This window comes from Drosophila tropicalis, unplaced genomic scaffold, assembly GCF_018151085.1.
Source record: "Drosophila tropicalis isolate 14030-0801.00 unplaced genomic scaffold, ASM1815108v1 contig_859, whole genome shotgun sequence".
Lineage (NCBI taxonomy): Eukaryota > Metazoa > Arthropoda > Insecta > Diptera > Drosophilidae > Drosophila > Drosophila tropicalis.
Window position 1 is genome coordinate 2,204,202 of NW_027173353.1, and position 27,950 is coordinate 2,232,151.

The 27,950-nt window shown below is 38.4% G+C and overlaps 2 protein-coding genes across 9 annotated transcripts; one reads left to right on the top strand and one right to left on the bottom strand.

Moving 5' to 3' along the window:
- Positions 1–373: 373 nt before the first annotated feature.
- On the bottom strand, positions 374–27,705 carry plx (PTB_TBC1D1_like and TBC domain-containing protein plx). 8 transcript variants are annotated; one of them, XM_068297020.1, is made up of 10 exons: positions 27,589–27,705; positions 25,719–26,030; positions 17,616–18,128; positions 5,536–6,311; positions 5,295–5,441; positions 4,101–4,988; positions 3,888–4,030; positions 3,223–3,815; positions 2,586–3,155; positions 374–2,517 (listed from the first exon to the last, which is right to left on the bottom strand). In XM_068297020.1, exons 2-10 carry the CDS (start codon positions 25,836–25,838, stop codon positions 1,444–1,446), a joined length of 4,824 nt encoding a protein of 1,607 aa, XP_068153121.1. In that variant the 5' UTR covers positions 25,839–26,030; positions 27,589–27,705; the 3' UTR covers positions 374–1,443. The 8 variants fall into 8 exon arrangements, with proteins under 8 accessions (XP_068153121.1, XP_068153120.1, XP_068153122.1 ...); XM_068297019.1 differs by lacking the exon at positions 27,589–27,705 and adding an exon at positions 26,697–26,813; XM_068297021.1 differs by lacking the exons at positions 5,295–5,441; positions 27,589–27,705 and adding an exon at positions 26,697–26,813.
- Positions 21,050–22,666, top strand: LOC137582727 (serine/threonine-protein phosphatase 2A activator). The gene has a single exon (XM_068297379.1). It carries the CDS (start codon positions 21,397–21,399, stop codon positions 22,555–22,557), a length of 1,161 nt encoding a protein of 386 aa, XP_068153480.1. The 5' UTR covers positions 21,050–21,396; the 3' UTR covers positions 22,558–22,666.
- Positions 27,706–27,950: the final 245 nt, after the last annotated feature.

The following is a 27,950-nucleotide window of genomic DNA, read 5'->3' on the forward strand; positions in this document are numbered from 1 at the left end:
GTTAAACTAAAAACTGTGATGTTTTCCTTTAAAAAAATAAAAACCGCTTATATCGATTGCCTGTAACAAATTAGGATTCGCTTAGAATTAAATTTAAGGACTTAGGAGACTTTTGTTAAATTTTCTTGTGATATAAGCATAAATAAAACTAATTATATAAGACAACATTCCAATAAATACATTTAAATGCAATAATTATAAATTTAAAATAAATTAAGCCTTTTCCCATAATAAACCAAGTTAAGAAAGAAACAACCCAGCAATAAAAAATAAATCGCTCTCTTAGTAAATGATAATTATCTTTAAAAACTTTTTTTCTTTTCATTTAAAGTCAAAGAATGTTTTCTCTTTACTTTATGGAAACAACAATTGCGACACTGAATTTTAAATAATTATTATTGATTTTATTATGGTTTTCTTATAATTTTTCGTATGAATTTAATATTATTTTTTCTAAACACAAATCAGCTACATAAACTCTGGGCGCTCCCTAGACATACATATAAAGATAGTGAGACATATTAAAGAAGAGACAGCCCAGCTAAGCAAAAACTTACTTAACACAGAAGCATTTCTTTTGGGTTTTCTTTTCGCGTATTTTTGTTTCATATAATATATATGTAGGTATGTGTTTTAAACATAAACAATCAAATGTAATCCAAGTCCCGGTAATATAAGAAATTGAACTTTAAAATTATTATATGTATTTCAACTATTATTGGATCTACGAGAGAACAATATACATTTAAGCAAATGAATGACATTGGAATTGGTTTTATACATTTTTGTTTTGTCTCGCTCTCACAATTGTATGTAGAAATGTACAAATATGTTTAAAATTAAGCTGTAATTTAAAAACTAATCCACTAAAACTAAGAGAAACTTTAAAAATCAAAAGTCAAATAAATCCTAAATTCATTACAAATTAATTTAACATTAAACAATCGAAAACTAAGAACAAACTACTCGTACTCATTAAAGCGTCAGATTTTTCTTGTTGTATTATCATTTAAGGGGGATCTGCCTAGGGTTATAAGCATTTGATTTTGATACATATATATGGATATATATATATATATGTATGTATATATAGGGTAGCCAAATTTAAAAAACATTGCAATAGCATTTATCCATTTCACTTGGCTATATAAATATAATAGATATATCTTATTTAGGATCAGTTTATAACGATTGGGGTAACTTTTCAGAGCGATATATGGCAACATTTTGTGCGCGCATTGACACAATTTGTAAACAAAATGTTTTAAAGGTTTCTTTTGTTTTTGTTTGTTATAAGTTGTTGATGTTGTAAGTGTAAGTATCTAAGCCGCAACAGAGGAGTTGTGCATTTGAGGCGTTAAGCGTCGAGCGATAACTCTATGCATGCTCAGAGGATTGCCCGGAATAGAACCCACGCAGAAATTTGCTGATAAATCAGAACCGTTAGCTGCGACCGGTAGCTGCAGTCGCTACAGGCGGTGGCGGTGCCAATTCCACAGGAACTGGTGCAACAACCACACTTGACTCTGTGCTATTCTGGGAGACAGCTCCCAGGGAAATGGCTCGCATCTGATGCACGGGACGTATCGATAAGGACTTTAGCTGTGTTGTGCCCTTGAAACTGACATTGACATCGCCTCCCACCATACTAAGCGGGTGCATGGCTTGCTCATCCTGGCCATGGGGGATTGTTGCTGTTGTCATTGTGGGCGGCACTAGCTCGAGAGGTGCTGCGGATGGAGCCGTTGTGATGGCCATACAACTGCTGCCATAGGTTTGGCGCACAGCCAACGGTGACAGAGCTGGTGGTGTTGTCTTATAGCCCATGCGACTGAATATACTACCGCCACTGCTATTGCTAGCTGTGCTGGGCGGGCTGAGGGGTGTGCCCACACCTGAGTCCACTTCCAGCGGGCTCTTGATATTAGCCACATATTTGTCGACATGTTCGGGCAGCTTCAATTCGTCGAGTTTGGTTTGCATTACGGTGCGAGCACTGGCATTGTCTAGCAATCGATTGGGCCGCGATGGAGCTGGCGGAGTAGGTGAGAGCGATGGCCCCGTTGACTCAGGCATATGGGCTGTTGTTGTTGTTGCAGATGCATGGCCATTGAGGTTATTGATACGTTGTTGCTGCTGCTGGCGCAGCTGTTCAAAAAAAGGTGTCTTCTCCTTCTTCGTTTTTTGTGGCGAACCATGTTCGTCTCTTTCGGTCAGCTCTTCGAGCACCTTGAGTGGAAACCCCAAGTGACTGTTGACTGAAATTGATTTGCCAATCTTGCGTTCGGTAAAGATGGGTTTTCGACGTTGCCTTTCTAGGTCATCCAACTGCTGTAGCATACGTCTCACTTCACTAGGCAATTCCAGATCCGGATTATGTTCTACCAGTTGTCCAATGTAGCGGCCAAGAGTTTGAATTGTCAGCTCCAGCGATTGGACTTGCGATTGCAACGATGAGATTTGTGTTTGCTGAGATGAGCGTGTGGTCTCCAACTGAGCAATCGATGATTGAGCAAACTACAAAAATAATATACGTTTAAATGAAGCATAGAAGAAATTACAAGGAGAATAAAAAGGAAACCCACCTGCAACTGCTGTTCCAAATGTTGATTTTGGGTCTTTTCTCTATTTAGCATTTCCAGGTGATGATTGGTGGTGGTAATCTCCTCCTGTAGGACATTATATTCCACATTGTATTCAGCCAACTGCTTGCCAATGTCCATTGTAAAGACTAGCTTCATGATTTGCTCCATGTAGCCAGCCTCCATTTTGGGGACCACCGTTTTCAGGTAATCCATAATCTCCTCAAAGTTATCCTTTGCCAACAACTGTTGCTTGTGCACGGACAGCAAAGCAATTGCAAACTTAAAGATCACATCGGAGGACTCAAGGAAAAGCAAATCAAAAACACGGGCCACAAAACCCAACGGGAATTGAGAGCTGAAGACAGTAAGAATCCAAGGAGCTGCATACAAAGTGGGCGACACATCGTTTTGATCCAGCCATACATATAGATCCGGCAAATGATCCTTAACCAGACGGGAGAGCTGATACAACTGCAGTTGGAACTTTTTCATATCTGGCAGATATTTAGTCCGCATGTTGCGACGGAACATCAGATGTTTAAGCAATTGAAACGCATTGGCTTCATCACACTGAAAACAAAGAAAAAAAAAAACAACTAAGTAAGGATATGGAAAATTAGGAATGACATCAACTTACATGCAATAGCAGCACACCACAGATGAATCCCAGCCCCTGACAGTAGCCTAACTCTGGATCAAGTATGGAGTAGGCCTTCAACAGATTGAATAGCGATAACTGACCCAGGCCCAATGGATCTTTATAGAACTGATGATTGGGAAATGTCCTGCCCAGATCTATAAATATGGCATGCTGATGTTCTGTGAGATGCTTTAGCAGCGTGTGATACGGCGTATTGAAGTTGGGGAAACGTTTTGTGTCCACGGGAGCCGTGTTCATGGAATGCTGCTCAGCCAGGAACGTCCAAACATCGCCGCGCTTAGACCGTGGAACACCTGTGCGAATGGCATGACCCAAGACTTTGGGATCTTTCTTATTGCCAATTTGCATGGAGTTGCGTTCAATGATTTGCTCCCATCGTTCGATTAGCTGTTTGTCGCATGGAACAATCTCCTCGTAGTCCAGTTTAATGCGTTTCAATTCATTCTCATTCTGACGAGCCTGTAGCATGGCATTTTCCGTTTCCATGCGATTCAGCATGATCGTCTGACGAATCGCTGTTCGCCATAGTTCTCTCAACTCGGCCGCATCACGTTTCCCTCTTTTGGCGGCTGCAGTTAAGTAAAGAGAGATAAATGTTAAGTGTTGAGAATTCTCTAAAAGAGTGAGCGGAGAATAATTACGTTTACGCATTGGTGATAGAAACTCAGTGGGTGCCTCGCCGTCTAATCCTTTGGATGGTGTCACCACACTGTTAAGTATGGCCTGACGCCAGGATCCTTGATGCGTCTCGGCCTCCTTTGGACTATTGCCCACTTTTATGAAGCTGCATAAAGAGGAAGAATTGCAAATTAGAAGATGCTTGATGGAGCAGAAACTGCCAATTCATCACTTACATATCCATCATGGGACTCTTTAGCTGCTCGGCTGTGGGCTTGTTATTCGGACTGGCTCCCACCGTATTTGACCGTGAACGGAAACCCTCTGGCGGCGATGAAGTACCTAAAGGTTCCGCCGACCCCTCACGTATTTCACGCAGATTATGCGGCGGCACAGCAATGTCATCTTTGGATGGCTTTCGCTTCAGAAGATTATCAAACGAATTGGTGAGCGAACGTTTTGCCTTCATAAAAATGGTGCTACCGCCCAGATACTGGTTGAGGAACTCCGAACGATTCTCGGCCGTGTCGTGGACATGACGCTGCTGACGGGACTCACAATGGGCACGCAACAGCATCATGAGGAATTGATTCTGCTCGGCCACTGGAGAGTTGGTCTTCTCGGATCCACAAAACTTGGCCCACACAATGTCCTGCTCCTCGTCCGAGAGCGTCTCAATGCGACGCAAGATCATGGCCTGAGTTTTCTTCTCCGACAAACCCTCGACATCGTTGCAAAGCTTGTGATACCACAGCATTGGGCAATGCTCGCAGCTAAAGATCTGTGTTTCCTGCTTCTTCTTTTGCTCGGCGCACGTATCGAAAGCCTGGGCAATGGCTGCCACAATGTCGTCACACACATTCTCCGATTGGCACTTGAAAACGTAGCCAATGTAACCCTCATTGTTAAGCTCACGACAAATGATGCCAAAATGATCCAATGATTTCTGGCCATGCACACAGCTAGCCACATCCTTAAAGTCCTTGTATAGCAGCACTTGCTTGCGATCCGGCGAGATCAGGCGGAGATCGGAGCGACCCACCAAAAAGACCATAGTGCGATTCTGTTCTGCATAAGGCGGAATGCATCCCTGCGAGGCAGAACGATCCCTTTGCTTGGGTATACTGCAATTACGGAAATAGAATAAGTCTCTACTTTTCTTTTGGGTCAGCAGGGTCAGTGTAAGGGCATGCAAAATATATTCGTGGAGGTGCTTGCAAAAAAGGAAAGGCAAATAAAAAAGAAGCCAACCAAACAAAAAAGGCGAAACAAATCAATCAATCAATTAGTTCAGTGCGCTGCATATCGAATTCAAATCGAACATTAGGATGGAAACAAAATAATGGGATCTAAAGCTGTGAAAGCCAATATTGGGAAACGAAAAAAACCAACTACACATGCGTCAGGATTTGGGCTAGGACGCCACTTACTTATCGAGCGCATAATTGGGATGCAGCTGACTAGGGTTAGTCGATGATGATGCCGCAGCTACGCCCTGTTCCCTTGGGGGCGTTGGCTGTTTGTTTACAATGACATTCGGCACTTCCTGTTGGCTATCCTCAGAACCGGCGCCGCCGCTTTAAGAGGTGGCAAGATGAAGAACATTTTGAGCAAAACTCACAACATCAGTCAGGGCGGGGGAAATAGAATTGAGGGACATTTGCTACTTACAGTTCCTTGTGGCCCAACTCAATTTGGCTTTGCCCGCGTAGCAGAGTTCGTTTCTCTGGCGATTTATTCTCCTTGTTCTCCTCAAGAGGACGTGGAGAGGCTCCGTCTTCGGCGCCTGTCAGCTGCAGTTCAACCTGTGGCTTTGCTTGAGATTCTTCCAGTGGTGGTTGTTGCGTTTGCTGCTCCTGTTCCTCATCCTCCTCTTTAAGCTCGTGACTCTTAAATATGCTTCCATTCTTGGCCTCAATGCCCACACCTCCCTCGCTGCTCAGAGACATTTTGCGGTTCTGCAAAAGTCTCAGCCTTTGAGCATCATATGCTTTGAATTTGGGCAAAGCATCATCGATGAAGGTGTTGGGTACGCGTTTCTGGGACACGCGAATCTTGCCCACATACATGACCTCAAAGAAGTGCGTGTGATTTGGCGAAATATCGGCCAGCAGCGACAGATTACTCTGAGCCGAATTGGATGTGGGAATGTTTACCGTCCCCGAAGAGTTGCTCAAGCCATGTGTATAGGATTTGGATGCCTTCATCTTAGAGCTAACTGGATTTGGACTAGGATCGTGCTGGGCATTGCGCATGGCCTCGCTCATCTTTAGATTTGTGGCTGGTGTGGCATGAATTCCATTAAGTCCGCCATTGGAGGCATTATGGCCACCACCACCAGGTCCTCCAGCACCACCAGCGCCACCAATTAGGGTCTGTGGTATGCTACCCACAGAACCGCCGAGCGTGTGCGCAGGATCACGCATCTGATGCATTAGCTCGGCCATCTGCAATATTTCCAGGGGGAAAAACACATTAGTAATCAAATTTATCATCATGGGGTGAGAGAGAAAGTTTCCAGCATGCAGAGTATGAGTAAAAGTTAGTGTCATTCAACTGTTTACGGTCTGATGGACCTTAGTTACGAGATGGCCCCCCGCCCCATTTGCATTTTCTGTCCTGACCCTGAGTTTTAATACCTTTGTCTTCGGTTTATGACAATTTTTACGACTCTGTCACTTAAGGGATGGCCAGAAGGATGCTTGAAGTGAAGTCAAGTTTTTGTTACGAATTTCCGTTCATAATTCAGGCAACAATTCCATCGTGGCGACAAAAAGTCTTATTCCGTTGCCGGACATTTCACATGGAACAATTGGCAATGAAAAGTTGTCTCCTTTCTTTTTTTGTTGTTATGAGATTCATAAATAATTCCAAGAACTGTCTGAGTTCCTAGAATTTGCAGCAATAAGTTTCTAATCTAATCTATTACTTAAATAATGGCCTTTAGTGCATGATCACTGTGTCTCTTGTTCATGAGCAGACATCGTGTCTGGTTTTATCTATTAATTCTCTGAAAATTGCATAGAATGGCAATGCATCATACACATCATCAGCTGTTTGGGCACGATGATGATGAAGATGATTCTCTCTGTCTTTCTCTCTGAATAATGGAGAGGGAGAGGCTATTCGTTTTGTCGGCTGCCCTGTGTGCTCCAATTCGTAGCATTGAAATGATGCCAAAAATGATTTCAACAATTGCCAACAAGTTAAAAGTCCAATGTCATCGTTCTCCCCTTGATCTCCCCCTTATTCATAGCTCTTACAGATGCGTTGAATGTACAACAAGAACATTCTAATTACCATTTATCAGCAGTTTAAGGCGAAAATAACTAAGCAATAGATATCTGTATATATCTATATATGTATGTATATGCCGGCCATACTCAGCATGAGGGGGAAACTTTTCTTCCTAAATTGATTTAAATGTTTCGAAAATTGTATGTATTGAGATGCTGCTACATCTCGATCAGCCGTTGGCCGAGTGATCGTCGTGACGTCATCTGCAGACAACATCCCAACCAATGACAAATAAATATATAAATTATTATACATATATCTCTGTAGTATATACACTCATGATGAATATAATAGGTACACCCTTTAAAATTTAATTTAAATTAGCACAACTTTTTTTCTTTTACCTTAATCACCAAAATTTAAATGCACATTTGTTTATTGAACATTTGTGTATTCTTTACCTTAATTTGGAAATGAAAAGTTATTTTATTCAAAAGTTACAACAAAAATATGAAATTTCAGAATTTCGTGCTTGATGAAAATAATAGGTACACTTTAATTCACTAAGTCATATTTAATTTTTTTTGTTTTCAAATCACTGAAAATCTATTTTTGTTTATCTGATTAATATGGAATGTATCCACCTTAATTTTACCGTTACTTTTCCCATCCGATTGGGGATACTCTTAATCAAAGCTTGGCAGGACTCTATCGAAATCTTCTTCGACGCACTCCCACAATTGTCGGTTGTTGCCACTTTTTTCTGTTCGAGACTGATCCTATAGCTCACCCCACAAGTTATCGATGAGATTCAGATCACGAGACTAACTGGGTCAAGAGAAAACCACTCCTAACCTAGGAAATTCGGACACTTTCGAGTCCTTGAGAGCCATTGGATCCAAAATGGACAATGATATTAATGTTTTTCCAATTAGGATTTGACTACAAATGGCTAATCTATCAGTTCGTATCGCAAGAAGGGTTCCTTTGATGCGAACCAAAGATTTGATCATGTAGCAAAGATTTCTTAACGACTACTTCACATGGGCAGCATCTGAAGTTCAAAAAAACCGGCCTAATATCCTTCTTAGCAACGAAACTAAAATTTATCTTTTCGGAAATGACTGTTCCTAACATTTAAGGCGCCCTATAACCAAAAACTTTGATCACCGCTACAGTGGTGCATGGTGTTAAAAATATTATAGTGTGGGGTTGTTTGTCTTGGTCAGAACACTATCCAATATTCCTAATATCTGACATAATGGGAGCAGCTGACTATAGGGATGTCCTGGAAAATATTATGCTAGCATATTTAGAGGAAAAAAAGTCCCTGTGGTGGGTTTATCAACAGGATAACGACGTAAAACACACCTCCAAAATTTTAAAAACTTGGTTAGAGGTCAATATAGTGGCCGCTCTTACCTAGCCCACTTAGTCTCCGGATCTGAATCTCATCGATAACTTGTGGGGTGAGCTATAGGATCAGTCTCGAACAGAAAAAAGTGGCAACAACCGACAATTGTGGGAGTGCGTCGAAGAAGACTTCGATAGAGTCCTGCCAAGCTTTGATTAAGAGTATTCCCAGTCGGATGAGAAAAGTAACGGTAAAATTAAGGTGGATACATTCCATATTCATCAGATAATGAAACAAAAATAGATTTTCAGTGATTTCAAAACCAAAAAAAAAAAAAAAATAAAACTTAGTCAATTAAAGTGTACCTATTATTTTCATCAAGCACGAAATTGTGAAATTTCATATTTTTTGTTGTAACTTTTGAATAAAATAATTTTTCTTTTCCAAATTATGGTAAACAATACACAAATGTTCAATAAACAAATGTGCATTTAAATTTTGGTGATTAAGGTAAAAGAAAAAAAGTTGTGCTAATTTAAAGTCAAAAAAAATTAATTTTAAGGGGTGTACCTATTATATTCATCATGAGTGTATCTATTAATCTATGATAGGGGGCACGCTCGACAACGCGTGTTTACCATTGTGTATATCTTAGGCATTAATATTTTGGAACAGATACAGAAATAATACCGACACCAAAACAGAAACAGCAACAGAAACAGAAACAAGCAACATACATAAATAATATGGAAATGCTCACAGGAATTCAATTCGGCGTCACGTTCACGTTCGCCTCGCACATTTTTTTTTTATAACTTTTTGCCTTTTCCCTCATTTACGTGCTTGCCACTTTTTATAGCTGTTGTTTTTTGTTGCATTACTGCAATTTGGTTGTTTTTTTCTCTCTCATCGATATCGAAATGCAAAGTCAAGTGTTTTTAAAAACACCACAAACATACACACAAAACTGGGAAAAATCCCTATGACTAAAAAATATAATAAACAACAAGTTGTCAATAGTCGTGCCGATGTTTGTATACCCTTTTATATTCAGTTGACTCATTTCAGTTAACTTATTAAATCACCAAACTTTCAACTGGATATGAAACTCTATTCACGACTGATCGTCCCTAGTAAATATTGCCATTCAAAATCATCTCTTGACTATGGAATCTTCTGGTCCAAACTAATATACCTAGTCTTCTGGTTAGAGTATAGAAATGAAAAATAAAAAACAAAGTGTTTCGAGAAATTTTCACGCATTAATACCAGAAAACAAACAAAAACAAAACAAATACAAAAAAATACCCTTCATGTTGCCCTTTTTCTGCTGTCGTCAGATTGTCTGTTTCGGGTCCTTGATTTCCACAAACAGAACTGTAATATTTATTATATTGTTTATGGTGGAAAAAAACTACAGAAAATTGAATTCGAATAATGGCTACAACAACAAGTCGAATATTCTATACTCTTCGTTGTTCGGATTGGTTCTTAATTTTTTAGAAACTTCAACCCTTTCTCTTATATGATTACTTTTAATTTAGAACAATTTTGAATAGACATAAAAATTTCCGTTTCATATTTATGAGAATTTCTACTACCCAAAAGGGATGGTTTTTTCTCCATTTAATTTATGGTCATTTCAGCAATCTATGACTTCTCCATGACTGTCTCATTTCTTGCCACAGTTATTTCATAATCTCTTATCAGAGCGGGGCCAAAAAAAGTTGCCCTTGTACATATTGCAAATATCTGTCGCATTTAACTTGTTCAACATATAACATACAAACATACATATGTATGTATATATAGTATATACATAAGTGAACTACAATTTTGATGTTTTGTGTCAGCAGTTTTTCTGTTTTTATAGCATTCAGTGCTGTCATATTGCAACTCGCTGGCCGCTATATTACTTTTTATGCAACTCGAAATGTGTCTGGTGTATTCTGAATACGAAAAACAAAAAAATATCGTCACTTGCATTTTAAAAAGCAACAGTAGGAACACTCCCCAGTTTGTTGATCTCCCCCCAAACTGCTCCAAAGATTAAACTTGGCCCCCACACCGTCTTACTCCTACCTCAACAAGATTCTAAGCGCATATATGACTGTGAGAAAATGTATCCATTGGATTTGTTTACAATATTCGCTTAAGGTCAAGATTTCACTGCATGCGCAATTTAGTTAGCCAAAATTGTACGATTTCGTTTCGGTCAATTTATTATAAATTAAACAAATTTGTTTATAGTTAATAATGTGTTTATGCATAGCCAAGCAAATTGCAATGTTTATAATTATGACAATGAGATTTACTAGTACATCAATTGCATGCAAAATGATTAGGAAATAAAATTAAATGGATTTCTTTTGTATCGGAAAATGTTGTACTTTTTTATGGACAAGCAAAAGTTGTGCAATTAACTTTAATGTGATGTTTTAGCATGCAGCTTAAACTGTAATTTTGTCTGTTTTTTTTCTTTTGTTAAACTTTTATTATGGGTTCTTCCCCTGCTACTTTCTAGCAATTTCTATCCTCTTAAATAGCAGTTGTTAATAATATTTCATTAGCTGAGCAATTTGTGACCGGTTTTCCAGTTGTATTCATGGGGATTAAATATGGAATTTACTTATAGCCAAACTAACTAGTAACTAACTATAGGAGTCAATCGATGGCAAAAAGTAAGCCCAACAGAAAGAATATATGCTGGCCAGAAAATTGTGCAATAAAATGTGGTTGAAAGATTTTAAACGAATTTCCACATGCTAAATAAATGTTTCAACTTTTTTGTTTGTCTTCCTTGTTAAAGCTGCCATTGAATGTTACCACTTGAACACTTTTTGCCCCAAACGGCAGTTCCTCAACTCACTTCAGGTTCTCGAGAAAACTTTCCAGGTTCACCAACAACAAAAAATGGGAAAAGGGCAAACAAAAAAATGTTTTCCAAAAATTTTACGCTCTTTTAAACACCATGGCCATGGTCAAGTGCAGCAGCAACAATGACTGGCCAACTTTTTCTGCCGCCTTTTGCCTATTGGCCAAAAGCAAATTCCTGTCCAATAATAAAATGAAGCGTCAGCTTCTGGCACGTGCAAGAAAAATTTCATTTAAGTCAACGGGCAAAGTAGAATAAATGGAGGATGAGCAAGAGGCAAAAGGCAATTTAAAAAAAATAGAAGTCACTTTATATGTTAATACAATGTAAATAGGATTCATGTTGTTGTTTTTTTTTTTGTTTTGCTGTCTTTTTCATCTATTTGCATGGGAATTGAACTACGGGAGAGATTGCAAAACGAATCTAAATATATATTATTTATTAAAAAACAATGTGGGGCCACTTCAAGGGTAAAACAATTAACAACGAAATGGATGTGGAAATGGAAACCAAGGTTAGAGACGAAATGCAAGAGATGGAGAAAGAGCAAAATATGAACCGGAATATCTAACGTTCTAGTAAAAAGAGAGAAAAAAATTGTTAACTTGGCCTAAACGTTGGCAATTAAGTGTGCAAAACAAAAAGAAAAGAACAAAAGCAATGCATGCATAACACACAAAGTTACATAAGTTGCTATACACATTAGAGACATCACTGAGTAAATAAATAACAACAATAGACACAAATTACACAAGCTGCAGGCAGTCAGTCAGTCAGCCAGGCATCAACAAAATTGAAATCAATTTAATATTCGACTTCCGACTATGTGGGAAATCGGTAACTCTTTCTATCTATCTATATACACATGTGGTACATACGGCACGACTCTTATTGAGTACGGATGCATCGCTGACCGATGCCGTCAGTATGGTGTCCCGATGAAATGGCACAGTAAACATTCTCAAAGAGAGACTCTTACACTATTGCTTTGTTTATTGATTTGTTTCAGTTATGTTTTCTTTCTTTCTTGTTTTTGTTTCTTCGTTATACGGTTACGAAACTTACTTTTGCAAATGCCTTTAAATGCCGTTGCAAAAATTGTTAACTTGTTTATATTGTATCACACGTTTCGATTATGCAGCAGAAAGACTGAGACAGAGCACAATCTAAGTACTTTAGTTTTAAATAATAAAAACTATCACAACTTTTCCATTTTGAGTTTAGTTGTTTTTCACAAGTCATTTACAACTGGGCATAAGGGAAATTTAAGAAAAAAAAACTTTTATTTTCACATTGATTTATTTGGTAGGCACTGTTAAATATTCGTTTTTTTTTTTTTGTTGCCAGATGAATCTCATTTGAAATGACCGCTAAGACTAAGTCATTACAAACAAAAAACAAAACATTTTAGCCAGCATTGCTTGCGATCGGCAAAAGTATTTTCGAATTTCGAATCAGCTGTTGGCAAATAGTGACAAGGTTAAAGTTCTTTTGTTGTTGTTGTTGTTGTGCCACAATGAAGAGAAAACAACTTTACAGGCAATACATTTACATCTTTATATAGATATGTACATACATGCACTAGTATATATGTACATATACCTTTGTAGGTACATTTCCATCTCAATTTTGTTGCCAGTGCTAATTGATGCTTTTATTTACTTTTACGTGGCCAATTGCCGCTTAATTTGCAGTTAAAATTTCAAGCATCTGGCAAGTGTGTACTTTGCATTAAGAGTTTAAAGACTTTTCAACAATTAACTATGATGAGAAAACAGAATAGTTCAATGAAATAGAAATTCAACTCAATTGATTTGTTTGTGCTATGCTTAAGACCTTTTCATTGGTTAAAGAATTGTCAAGCAAGGCAAAAATAAACGTATATGTATTTAAAGATATATACCTATGTATATAGTATATAAGAGAAATATGTATGTATGTACAAATATACAAATACTAAGTAAATATATAAATTGCCATTTGTGAAGCTGTATTTGTTTTTTTTCTTGTGCTTTTGTCTGCGACACGTTTTAGTAACTGATTTATTTTGATTTCACATAGATATTCGTTTTTATTTTTATTTATTTATATTCACTCTGTTTTGTTTAGCACTTTTTATTATGGTTTTTTGTTATTTTGCAAATACACAATAAACAAGTTTGTTTTTGTTTTCGTTTTCTGTGCTTTCGCTAAGTTGGCTAATTTGTTGCTGCCACAGTTGTTGGCACTTACGCACCCGGCATTTCTTTTATATATTTTACATTTATTTTTTTATTGCCATATGCAATAGAGACCATATACATATATCGGTTTGTATATGTATATTTTCTTCAACTTTCTGGTTAGCTCTCACTGACTTTGAAGCGAAACGCGCACGCGATTCAATTGCCGTCAGACAACTGACGACGGATCCCAACGCCGCCAACCGTCAAGTGAGTAAATCGCTGAGCGTTGCGACAATACCAGCAACAATCACAACAACTACACCAGCAACAATAATAAACAACAACTATTAAAGCGACCTGCGCATGCGAATTTCATGAAGACATTAGAAGGAAGAACTCTTAACAAATTGCTCATTAATTTGGGGTGCAAAAATTCTCAACGAGAGAACCAGACAGAGTGAGAGAGAGAGCGAGCAAGCAATAGAGATGGCAAAACGATTGGGCAACACGGCGTATACACAACATAGATCATAAATTACAAATCGAATGGGATTGTAAACCATGGTAAAGTCAACATATGTCCCAAAAATATTCTGATAAATTGGTCATGGCTAAAGTGCAAGTTATAGGCAGGCCCTTCTATACATATAGATTCTATATCACAATGTCATTCTCTATATATAAACGTGAAATCGAAGCGCCATGCGCAACTAATTTCAGCAATTTTCTATAATTTCATTTAATTTGAAAACAAAACTAAATAAAACTCTGTTAAAAGGTTTCTATTTTTGTGGAATTTAAGAAAGAAAATTGGGAGTTAAAAAGCTTGTTAAAGGCTCACTTTCTTCGACCTATTTTTTAACGATAAACTCATTAGTAGATAATTGAATTTTTGTATAGTTTGCACTTCAATGCTTAGATCACCAAAAAGGTCCAATTTGAAAATCAACCAAATGTTGAAGGTAGCCAAGGTAAAGGCATAGACATACATAAAACGTAGAAAGTTTCGCACAAAAGCGATAGCAAGGACAAAGTTCAATCTAATCATCCTGGCATAAAATGCTTTTTCCTGCCTAAATGTGCGACAAATTCAATTTGTTGGCCCTGCAGTCAGTCGGGGCTTTTAGGTTGAAAGGATGTACGAAACGGATACGTTAGAATGTTTGTTAGATGCAGGTAGATGGCAGGCATGCTAGTGCTGGCAACAAACAAAACTGAAAGCCAATTATCAGACAGCAAACTGGGTATAGTAAGTAAAATGTCGATAAATTAAGAGCGAGTGAGAGAGAGATAGAAATACGGAAAGAGAGAGAGAATTTCTATATTCGATATCAATTTCAAAAGTAACTTTGTGCCAATGTTGCTGAATTAAAAAAAAAAAAACTAGGAGACGACATGCCCAAGCAATGGCAACAAAATCTCATGAAGGACATCGAGTGCAAAGTTGCTGGCACAACACGTTCAGAAAGTAGATGCAGGGAGGACAAAATGCTGGATACATGTTAAAATTCTTTCAGTGTATTTAGGTGTGGGTGTTGCATTTTATGGTATTTCCGTTTTGGCTAGAAAAAACGCTCTCAAACGTGTACGAGAAAATGTCCAAAGGATGCAAAATGTGCCAACATTTTGAGATGTGGCATGCACTCGATTAATTTTTGTTGTTCAACAACATTATGTCGTTTGTTGCCACACACTGAAAATGGCATTTGCTTTTCATTGACAAGGAGCAAAATAAACCTAAAGTTTAAATTGCTTTCACGACCAGGCAAATGACAGCTTAGGTCATGCGTCATTTAACTAGCAAAAGGACCTGCAGCAGATGTACCACTTGCCGGCTTGTGATGGACCAAGGCAAGGAGCATTGCTTTAAACATTTATGAGCTTATGATGTTGTTAAAGGTCCCAGGGCCCAGGCTCCTGGTCCCAGCTGCTGTCCAACCGCCACAAAGTATACCATGATTATCTCATACCTTACAATTAGCATTACATTTTGCTTTCCCTTTTTTTCGTATTTCTTTTTTTTTCATGCGGTTAAATGGTTGGATTTTCTAATGGTTTCCCTTTTTGCGCTGGCCGAGACACACCACAGCTGAGAGGAGAGTGAGGCAGTGTGTTTCGACTCCCTCTTTTTCGGAAGGACATTTATCTCCACGCCTAATGGCATCAATTAGTGTTAAAATTGGTGGACTGTGTATCCAACTGGACAGCTGTCCAGCCAGGCAATTATGTTGATTTGAATTGCCACTTTTGTCGTAATCGCTTCATTTAATTTTTAATCTACACATTCCATTTGATTGACATGAAACAGAATGAGTTTAAAGTGACCAAAAATGTTTATGATATAAACTGGCTTAAAATGAAGAGTTTGTTGTTTTGAAAATTACTCATACGACAGGCTGTCCACGAAATATTTTGGTATAAATTAGATTTTTAGCACGAATACGTTAACTTTAATGGTGGGTAACAAATTTTAAGTTAACGCTTTATATTTTTAGTCGCGAAATCCCAACAGTGACCCAGATTGGCAAAGCCAAGTCGACAAGTCAATATATAAAAAAAACTGTGTTAAAAACTTCAGAATAAAGGTAATACACACGCACACCCATACCGTCGCACACATATACATATATGTATACACTCACGCACACCCAGGCGACCCTATCACCATCAAGAGGACTCAACATCAATGCCAAAAGGCTGACTAAAGAGGGGGTATCTTATGGCGGGAGGAGAGTGAAATGGCAATTTGCCGTTGCTTAAAATGTTTTTGACATGCAATGAACATGGCAACCAGACCAACACACACACACACACACTCACATACGCAAAAGGTTTCGCAATTACGTTCAAATTAAGTGGAAAACGCTGAATGGAAAAGTGCATATAAAAGACAAAAATACAAAGAATAAACTCAAAAACTAATACAAAAATAAAGCCAAACAATTTGTCGTAAATGAAGCGCAACAAAAGCAAACACAAACCCAAAAAGATTACAACAACAAAAATGGATTTACTCTCTATTGTTTTTAACTTTTTTGGTGCTCACCCTTTTATGCATTATGCAATGTAGAAACTGAAAAATCTGCTAAAATGAACATTAATTTTTCATGTGGTTCCAACCCACACCCACTCCCTCATACACACTCACACACACACACTCACACACACAACTGTTTTCGCATAAAAAGGGGTCATGATCCGATGAGAATAGCTTGCAATATGTACATACATATGTATAAAGCTAGCTACAAAAACAAAAGTCAATTCTTGCATGCAGCCTGCCCATTCCTGGGGCGGAAGGTCAGTGGTTGGAGCAGCTCCAATTTAGTTGATTTTTGGTTCTTCTCGGTGTTTTTGCTGGTTTAATTAGAAATGCAAACGGAAGTCGTTTTATAGCATGCTGGGCAGCTCAAACAGTTCTCCTGGTGGAGCTCAGTTCGTTAGAGGCGAAACCCGACACGCCCGTTGTGCGAGTTCTGATAAGGAAACGCAAACAGAAAACAAAAACTAAATAGACCAGAGCCTTCAGAAGTTTCAATACCCTAGCAAATCGATGTTTACTCTGATCGTATGCGATAGCTTTAAGGCTGGAGTATACTTAGTTAGACACTATTAATTCCTTACTCTAGCACCATAAATTGGAGATCCTTGGAGAAACATATCCTTTGATATAGGAATCAAGAATAAGTAAAAATGCAGATGAAGGATTTTTTATTGCAAATTGGCGAAAATTTTACTTTAAAGGGTATAACGAATTGGGGCCAGGGCATGGAAAATATTTTATGTGTAGTAAACTTGATTTTAAGGGCGCTGGATTTAATGTTAATTAAGTTTGGTATGCATGCATTTTGATATTAATTTTTATTATAGACATTTGCTTATTATTCATTCAACAATGCCCAAAAATACTTTTAAGCTTTTGAAGTGTTTTAGTTTTCAATTTGAAGCCAGAACAATTGTTGAAACTTTGCTTAACATTTGCATATGAATGGAATTGAAAAAGACTGCACAATTTCCACATTGAAAAAGGGAAATTCAAGCGGACAGACAAAACCGACACAGTGTCTACTAAAGTTTTATGACAACTTTTTTCATCCATCCATCATCAGGTTTAGCTTACCTCCTCAATGGTCTCACACTCAAAGAGATAGATGTGAAGCAATGGATCCTTTGGATCTTTTAACAAATAAACCAATCCGGTGATGGGTCCTTGAAATTCCATAAAGTTCTGTGGCTGTTCCGCAGTGGTATTGCTATCAGGATTTGCGGCCGCTGCTGCTGCTGCGGCTGCCGCCGCCTGCTGCTGTTGATAAGCAGCCGCAGCACTGGACGAAAGTGAGCCGTACGATGTGGATGTGGTCAGTGTGTGACGCAGTCCGTTTGTGGTTAAAGTGCTGCTGCTGCTGCTGCCACTGCCAGTTGCCAGAGTGGAGGATGCGGATGTTGAGGCTGAATTGCCTGTTGCCTGACCAGAATTTGATTTTAACTGAAGAAAGCCATTGCCAATGCTCTTGGCTTGCGGTTTGTGGATAATGCGGCACATGCCAACGATATGCTTCAGTGGATGGCTAAATTGCAGCTCAAAGTCCGAATTATACGATTCCAATTTGCCATGCTCAATGCCAACCGATAGCTGCAATAGAAAACAAGTAGACACAAACAAAATTAGAAAATTGGAATAAATTGTAGGTTTGTTGAATTTTTCTCCTTAAACATTTTGTAAAATGAAGAAAACAAGAATCTTTATTTTTTAGTTATTAAACAATCTGAATTCTTCTCTATCTCTTTCTTTCTTTTGTTTAATCACAAACAAAAAAGAGCAATAAAAAGATAATGAATGCATCTGCATGCCATTTAATAATTTGCCTGAGTTTCCACTAAGCGAAGCAGATTAACAATATTAAATTCTTCTTAATCAGTTTACATGCATGGGAGCACAAGTACAAACGGTTCCCGCTTAGAACGGGACAGCACTAGGCACCGGAGCGACAATAGCAACATGACAGCCAGGGCAACATGGCGGCTGCTCCATTTCCGGCAATGTTCTCCTGTTCTCGTTGCTTTCTATTTCCATTCTTGCTTTTTGTTCTTGGCCCCTTTTTTCCCTGCCTATCCCCACCCCCCTTATGGATGTATGCTAACAACTGACGATAGCCAGGTCGGGCAGCCAGGGAGTGGTGTTGTCAAATAGGGGAATTCAGTTGAATGTGGCCGGAATTGAAGGAAGAAATGGGGGCAGGAGCGGTTTTTACTATTGGGTGTGCCGTTGTTGTGGCGGAAAACAGGTCGTTGGATTTTAGTTTTAGTGTATACGAGTTTGTTGGGGCTTGTTATCGCTTTAGTTCTATTTTTTGGTGCCACTGCTCGGGGAAAAAGGAAAATAAAATTTATGTTTTTCTTCCAATTTAGTTTCTGGGTGTGGTGTTTAGATCTTCATAGCCCCGGCTAACAATGTTAATAGGTAGGGTTAAGTAGACTATTGATTTATTTCTCTACTACGACTGATTAACACCGAATTATGTATATATAGAAGCAAAAACAAGTATATATAAAAACCTACAATCTCACTAATTGAAGTTCCATGCAACTCAAGAACTTCTCAAAAGTCGCCCTCTTACAGAGTAAAAAAAAGTTAAAAAGTTTTTAGCACAAATTAAATTAAAATCAAACTAAAGTGCTAGTGGGTGCTAAGCTAGTGGGCGTGTCTATTCGATGGGCGTTAGCTTGAAAACTAAATAGCAAGAAAAACAGAAAACTTTCATGAAAAGCAAAACCAAAAAATAAAAACCCATTGCTAGAAAAAGTATTGCACTTTTTCAGAGTGGTAACTGTTAAATACTCTAATTTCGGAATAATCAATAAAACAAATGGAATTGCAAGTAATTGTCTGCAACTTTTAAATTGAATCCTAATGAATCTGGTGGGAAAGTTCTCTTGACTTTCACTTGGTAAAAATGAATTCAAACTTATTGATTTCACCAAGAATCTCGACTATAAGGTTATCAAATGATGTTGAGATAAGACGCCAAAGTAAAGGGTATCAAAAATGTTGTTGAAAAAGGGACATGGCGAGTGCAAGGCTAGAAGGAGAGCAAGATGGCCTAATGAGGCTGCCAGGCAACCAACAATCATTATGGCGCCCAAGTTTCAGTTCACCTTTTGACATTTCAAAATAAATTAAATTAAAAAACAGAAAACGTTTCGGCACGTGAGCCTGGCTATCCGCATATGTCAATTTAGTTTTAATTAATTTTCCATTGACACTTGACAAAGGATCTGCTACCCATGGTGATGGTTTTTGCTCTTTTGTCCTATTGGGAAAACGTTGGCGGAGCCATTGTTGATGGGCCAGGTGAGTGACAAATGGCAAACAAAAAAGGCATCAATTGATTTAATTTTCATTCCGTCTGTCTTATTCAATGTCAACTTGGTTAACTTGTTTATTGTATCCTTCTTTTTATTCTGTTTGCATATGGTAAACCTAATGAATTCTATCCATACTAACTAACAATAAAAAAGCAAACACATTAAAAAGTGGCTTTGCTGCACTTTCCTAGCATTTTATGTACCCAACGCAAAGTTGCTAATACAAAAAGATGTGCGGCACAATGCACAATGCGTATACGTAATTTCCTTGAAAAGAATTGCCTACTTGACCTGTTTGCCCTGCAAGCAAAGCTTAGATGGGTATATTAACTTTAATCAAGCGTCTATAACAAATAGTAAATTAAATTTCCTATTTAAAATCAGCTAAAAACTAACAAAAACAAAAAAAAAAAGTCACGATTTCATGACTTTTTGCTGGATATTTATAAAAAGTTATTGGCCAATTTCCCCAGAGTTAGCGCCACTTGAGAACAGCTGGGTCCAAAAAAAAAAAGATTATTTATTATGGTTGATATAGAATCACAGTCAAGCCGTCACACAGTAAAGTCGTAATGGGCAGCCTCGCGTGTTATTACACAGTGATTTATACATTTTAACCGTTTTTTTGTTGTTGTTCCTCTTCTTATTTCATTTCAGTTTCATGTGCCAGCTGCCGTTTGTTGTAGTTGTTGTTGCTCAATAAATTGTCTACAATTGCTCATTACATTATTGTTTTTGTTGCTGTTGCCGCTGCTATTGCTGGCGCATTGTAACCATATAATTTGCATTAACTGCCTTTTGCCTTTACTGCTACTGACGTCTTAATAACAACTTGCTGCTGTTGGGTTCAAAAAATATAAGCCAAGGGGTCAAAAACTGAATCTTACTTACTGCAGGTTCTGTAAATTGCACTTACTAGTGGTAATTATCTATAGTTAGTATAGATTTCTAAAGTTGAGGCAGGTTTTTTGTTCTGTTTTATAAACCATTGACTAATCTATCATGTTTAATAGACATATAATATAAAAGACTATATAAAATATAAATCGTATGCAATTAAACTTAATTTAAACAATTTGCTGGGCTATCGATTTCTATGACCCGTAAGCAAAGCGTATTTAAGGGTTAATAGCTAATCCAATCTTAACAGATCTTATTAACAATAACAATGCTTAGTCAGAAGTCTAGTCAAACTAGCTTCGTTTCCCCTTTCGTTAGATTTAATTTCAATTCCAAACTGACAAAAATAGACTGTGGACACAATAAAACTTAAATAAATACCGAATTTTTGAATATGAAGAAAATTTCTCAAACAGATATCAAAAGGGACTTTCAGAAAAGTCCACGCTCGAGTAAGGTGGCCAATTTTTTTCGCAAAAGCTAATTTTGGAGCAGTGACTCGGGTTCGGAAGCTGCCGGATATAGAGGTATGGAAGAACTCGGTGGGCTATTACAAATTGATTGCATACATCAACAATACGAGCTCGGTGATCCAGGGAATAAGGCAGAGCGATGATTATCCAGTGAGCGAGACCATGTCACGTCTGGTTACCATATTTGATAAGCTTGAAAATCTTTTAACTGCCAATCCACCAATAAATATGGCGAGTTCAATAAAAGATCAAAGTTTAATGGATAAGGATCGACGGGGAAATCCGGCTTACCGCAATTGGTCACGTCACATGCTCCGCGATATATTTCCAATGCTTGAGCAGGCGGTGTCCATCAAGAACTGCATTCACGTCAATGAACTGGGCCAGTATCTGTGTGAATCATTTGGCAACTCAACAAGAATGACCTATGGAACTGGACATGAATTGAGCTTCCTATTTTTTCTATGTGCGCTTTTTGAAGCTGAGATTCTTGACCAGGATGACTTGGCAGCTTCTGCTCTCTTACTCTTTGATCGATACTTGAAGTTTGTGAGGCGCCTGCAAGTGCTGTATAACTTGTATGCGGCGGGTCGGCATGGAGCGTACTCCCTGGATGACTTTCAGTTTGTCCCCTTTTTGTGGGGCTGTGCCCAATTGAGCTACAATGCACCATTCGTTCCCAATCGCATGCTCGATGCTGATGTGGTCAGTGAGTACAAGAAGGACTACATGCTAATGGGATGTGTGGGCCACATATCAGACACCAAAGAGGGCACTTTTGCAATGCATTCCTCGCAGTTGTGGTGCATTGCTTCATTGTCATCATGGAATGAGCTGTATGGCGGCCTTCTGGACATGTACGACAAAGTGGTGCTCAGGCAGTTTGACCTGATGCAATCGGCTCGATTTGGGCAATTGGTTTCCTTTGATAAAGCCAAGCCAGGCGCAGTACTAATCCAAGCCCAGCTTGGTGTTATGTCGCCGCTGCAACAAAAGCTACTTGAGGGCGAAGACGAAGTGGAAGAAGAAGAGAATTGGGAGAACGCAGACCCCACCAAAAAAAATGGTATGAGGAAAAACAAGAAAAAACGCCTGGTTGAGAGCTCTTCACAAAAAAGCCACAGTGCCGTATCCAGTGGGATCAGGACCAGCTCTCTTAGTGATATTTGCGTATATCTACGCAAGATAACCGACGTGGAATCATGTCCAATTGAGACATCCCACAAAGTACCGATTGAGGCTCATTCTGATGAGCAGAGAGTACCAGAAACAATATTTAAATTTCACACTCGTTTGGTAGAACCCTCAGATGATTCTGATTAAAATATACACCACTTACAGTCGAGACAATCAAAACCCATAAGTTCAAATTGTTTGATTCACAATTTCCAAATTAGTTTTCACAATTAAAGCGCACAGAGCATTCAGTCTTGTATGTGTCTTTATCTGTCTTTCTCTCTTTAGGGATGGAAATGCAGGCCAAGTAGGAATGTCAAACATAAATCCAAAAATCACCAGACCACAAAACGGAGACCCGTCAAATGCAAAATCATCAGCCAAATGGAATTAAGTGGGTTTCCACAACCTCGTCATTCAGCATCCCAACAACCACCTACATATGTACATCAAGCAACTAAGCATTCAGCTTCGCCAAGAGAGAGAGTGAGAAAGAGAGAAGAGGCAAATGTAACGCATACGCCGGGTAAGCCAAAGCAACACTTGAGAGCAAACTCTCGCGATGATGAAGTGTGAAACCATTTATGCCACTGGGACACGACTGAAGGGAGCCGCAATTCAAGTGACTCGACCAGAAGCGGATTACCAACGGGACTTGAGTGACTTACAAACGGACGGATGGGCGGACGGAGTTGCGCAAAGAGGTGAGGAACGAGAGCGCAAACTAAAGCAAAAATGAAAATACAAAGCGTTCTATTGATTTTTTTGCTGTTTTTATTTCCTTTTCCCTTCTCGTCATTCAAAGCAACTTCCTGACTGCCACTGTGACGTCAATGGGAGCCACAGTACACGCCAACGTCATAGGCGCTGATTGTTGGGAGGCATTTAGTGGGCGTGCCTATCTCTCTGGCGTAACCTCTGAAAGGTCTAATTTGAATTTAAAATTGGATTTAGTTCATACAACTTGCGGATCCTTAATCACTCTCCCTTGTATTACTTGGGCAAAACTAATAAATTTCACCCCCACTTTCCGAAGGGGAAAGCTCATCAATCTTGTTTGACTAATTGCTAACCAATATATGGGTGGATATATGTACATATAAGTAAAATATATTTTTATCCACTTGCACTCAACTTTGTTTGCCATGTCCATTGAAGTGTCACCAATGTTGACATAAAAGTTGGATGATGCCCCAACTGTAGCGCAATTGTTGTTAATGTTTCCCCGAGCAGGGGAGCAAGGAAAGGGAAAAGGCAGCTTGTTATAATTTTCATGCGCTATTTAACATAATAAAGCAATAAGCTGCCACAGAAGAATAAAGAGCTTGGGCAAATATTTCTTTCTGTTTTTTTTTTTTTTTTTATGCCTGTCACACATACATTTTCTCTCTCTTCTTTTCTCCATTGTCATCTCTGCCGCACTCTGACTATATGTACATATGTACTTATCATTTATGTTTCCCTGTCACTTTGGGTGCGTGTTTGTTTTGCCTCAATTTACATGCAACAGCGAGTGGCAAGGGAAAGACAAAACTAACAAACCAACTACCTACTGTATAATATTAAAAAAAAAAAGTCTACAGGCTTATATAAATATTTAAATAGGCAAATATGAAGCAAACTACGATCTGGTTTGGTCTGAACAAGTGTCGGAACTGCATAATGAGCGAAGAAGCCGACAAACGGAGAGGCGGGGAGAGAGTGAACTTAACACAAAAATTGCATGCGCTTATTGCATATAGTTATGTCTGATCTGAGAAAGTAACTAACAGTATAACAACTGAAAGAATGTAAATATGCCCTATAATCTTTGGACTATTTCTCCAACTAGAGTATCAAACTAATAAATATATGCTTAGTCCTAGGTCTTAAGCTAAATTGATTGCCAAGATGGTTGGTCACAGCTTTAAAGTTTTTTTTTTTTTTTTTGCGGACTTTCAACTCTTATTTCAATGAGCATCAACAACAATTGCCAATGACAGGGCAAGCAGCGCATGTAATTCCCACAAGATGCTCGAGCTTGGCCACTGGCACGTAAAAGGATTCATTTTAATGCCAGAGAAGCCACCTGAGCAAATCTGCTGGCAAAAACACAAAATGAACAACCAAACAAATGGTTAAGGGACCAAATAACCAAACAACCAACCAAAAGGATCCCGGCGAAGACTTTAGGATAACCTTCGCAACGCTGGAAAGTTCAACAGCGGAACACAAAAAAAAAAAATCAAACCCCAGAGCATTGTTAGCTCATACAAAGTTAAAATGGACGGACCCACACATATACACCCACACGTACACCCACACACATATGCTGATGGGCGACTAATTGCGGACTTTGCTAAAATTAATTTCAAGCTTCAAATAATATTAGCCCAGGGACCGCAGACGATGGATTGCGCGGGGCTGAAAGGGAAAGGGAACTTGCCGCCGCACGTGCCCATTGGCAAAGCGTCGTATGCGTTATGTGTATATACCTTGCGTAGGTGTCTCAGTCAATGGTCGTCTGTGTGTGTGTGTGTGTGTGATGGTTTCTGTGCCAATTAGTTTTAGGGGCCACCGTTAACTGTGATTTTCTTCCGTCATCAAGAAATACTTTATTTTCGGAACACATTTATCTGACTATCACATATCCCACACCTGCTAACAGTTTGCTAATCAGTATAATTATTCTTTATGGAGCGCAAAATTATTAATAAAAATTTCATTCCCACTTGATTTGTTTTGCCATTGTGTACGTGTGTGTGTGTGTGGGGTGGGTGTACATGGGTGTGACAGAAAGAGTGTTTCTGAATGAAGTTTCACTTGCCGAAAATAATTGATTTATTGAGCCGTAATAATTGCAAATTGCTTTTAATTGTTTGTGCCAAAGGCTGTCATGATATGTATATACAATGTATATTATACATATATAGATAGACAGATAGATAGTTACATACATACATTGTATTATCTACCTCAAATTGGATTAACAAGGAATCCTCTTCTGGTTGCCAATTGATTGCAAGCCATTGACCGACATGGAGAGGTAGCACATGGATAGATAACATTTAATGGCAGCAATAGGAATGGGTAATAGAATTTTTGGATTTTCACTTAATTTAATTATTGTAATTAATTGCAGAGATAGTGAATTAAATTTATATGATCCTTTTTAATAACAGGCTTCAAACAAATGCGTCTTCTGATTACTAGCAGGTATTTAATTTCCTCTATTGATTTTATTCAATTAGTACATTTCAAATTCCATATTAGTCCTAGATTTATATTTTCAATTTAATTATAAAGCAGCTTTCTTATAGTAAATTTACCTTTGTGTAGCTCTCCGTTGATCGTATGTCATTGATGGTCCATGGTAACATAGATGCCGAGTAACGAGGATCGACAGACGCACTGCCGCGATATGTTAGCGAAACCAAACGAGTTTTCATTTTGCTTTGCTTTGTTTTTTTTTTTCTTTTGGATTTTATTTTTTTAGTTATTTTATTCAAACGATGTTTGACAATTGTTACAAATTCAGTTATTGCACATTGGAAATTGTTCCGGTTCGTTTTTTTATTTATGTATATCAGCCGCTTGTTAATTGCTTTTTAATCGGTTTTTGCAGTTATTCAATGTTTTATCTGCAGGAAAACAAAATTGAAATCAATATTTAATGAACGTGCGAGGAGGGCAATCGTCGGCGTCTGTTTTTGTTTTTGGGAGTTTGTGATATGGTGTAAGGGTCCTATCAATGAGTCACCAGCGGGTGGAAGGGATTCTCTGGGTTCTCTGTGCTCTTGGCCAATGACCACCTGACTGCGCCTCTTTTGGGGCTTGCTTGTGATATGTGCTCATAGACGGTTAGTTATTTAAAGTGCTCATCACACGAGCACCTGCAAATAAGTTTGAAGCGAAACTTACTATCAATATTGATTTTTTCGTCTTTATTTTACTTTATTCATTCGCATTCGCAAAGGCAAGAAACGAGCTTTTTTTCTTTTCTTTTTGCATGCGCGCCTGCTTGGCAATAGGAATGTTGGGAGGCAGGGCAAAAGGACGAGAGGACGAACCACCCCATCAACAACTAATACTAATACCGCCACAGCACATCACACACCACACCATAGCATGGCAGACACCACCTGAGAGGCGGAGAGAGTGTGAGAGAGACTCACCCCAAAAAAACAAAAAAGAAAAAGGCAATGCTGGAATTTACTTTTGCATAAACATTTTACTTTTCTATGGTTTCCACTGTGAGCTCTCGGAAATAGTTTATGCCTACAATGACTGACTACCAACGCACATACATTACTGCCCTCACACACACACTTAAACACACACACTCACATCTCGCGTGAGATTTGCAATGGCGACAAATGGAAAATACTTTTTCCGTAACCGAAAACAAATATGTTTAAACCTCCACAAAGCACTGAATCGAAATTCTTATGGGGGGCTCGCTCACCCGACATCCCAATACGAGTTCAAAGCGCAGTTTGGTCACACTCTGTAGCGAAGGTCCTTAAGCATAAAACTGCAAACCTTTGGAGCTGTTATGCGCATTTTCTAAAGCGCATGGTGGCCAAGTAGGCGGGAATATCGTTCTTAAATAATGACTTAAATGTATGAATAAAATATATTTTAACAAGTATAAGAATGCAACGAAATCTAAGCCAAGAGTTTCTTTAAAATATTTATGAATGTATATACGCATATCCTTTGTGTTTATTAATGTGTATTTTATGGTTCTAGTCAATCATGCCCACTGTGCTAACCAAATAAGGGGGGATGATTTTGGACAGACTTATTAGCGCCAATTTTAAAAAACATAAACGAAATCAAGTTATAAGTGCTGCAAAACTTTTTTATAATGCCAATTTAGAATAACAATTGGAAAAAGTATTTCTCATTCTAGTTTTGACCGTTACGAGGACCCAGTTCCGAGGACCGTGTTCAAGGTCAATGGTGAACAGTAGGGGATGATCTTGATAAGACAATTTTTTTTGTAGGTCTTTAAAATTGTAAGTGAAAATATACATTATATATGTATTTACATACACACATTAGGGTATGCATCTAACCAAATGAAGCTACATACATACATATGTAGTTACATTTACATACATACATATATGCATTAATTTACACAACTAGTTGTCAAGTTTAGTTTTTAAAGTAAACACTAAAACGCCGCACTACCAATATTTGAAATTGCAATTAACACACGCGATTTATGAATGATTGGATGACTTATTGCGCTGAAATTGCACATTTTAAAGATTTGTTGACCGATTCGTTTTTCAGCGTAAATAAACAAATTGAATTTCAATTAAACAAATGCGCGTCGTTTGCTCGAACAGCTGTTATTTGTGTGGGATAGTTTCCAGTGCTGCAAAGCCGGCTGCATTGGTAGTGTTGGCAAACAGTTTTCCATTTCGAACCAATGATGCCAACATCGAACCAGCGGGCCCACAGGGATAAATGCGGCCGCGCCGAAGTTTAAATTCCCTTGCTTTCACTGTATAAACTTTTTGCAAGGGTTTAAATACGCGAAATATTTC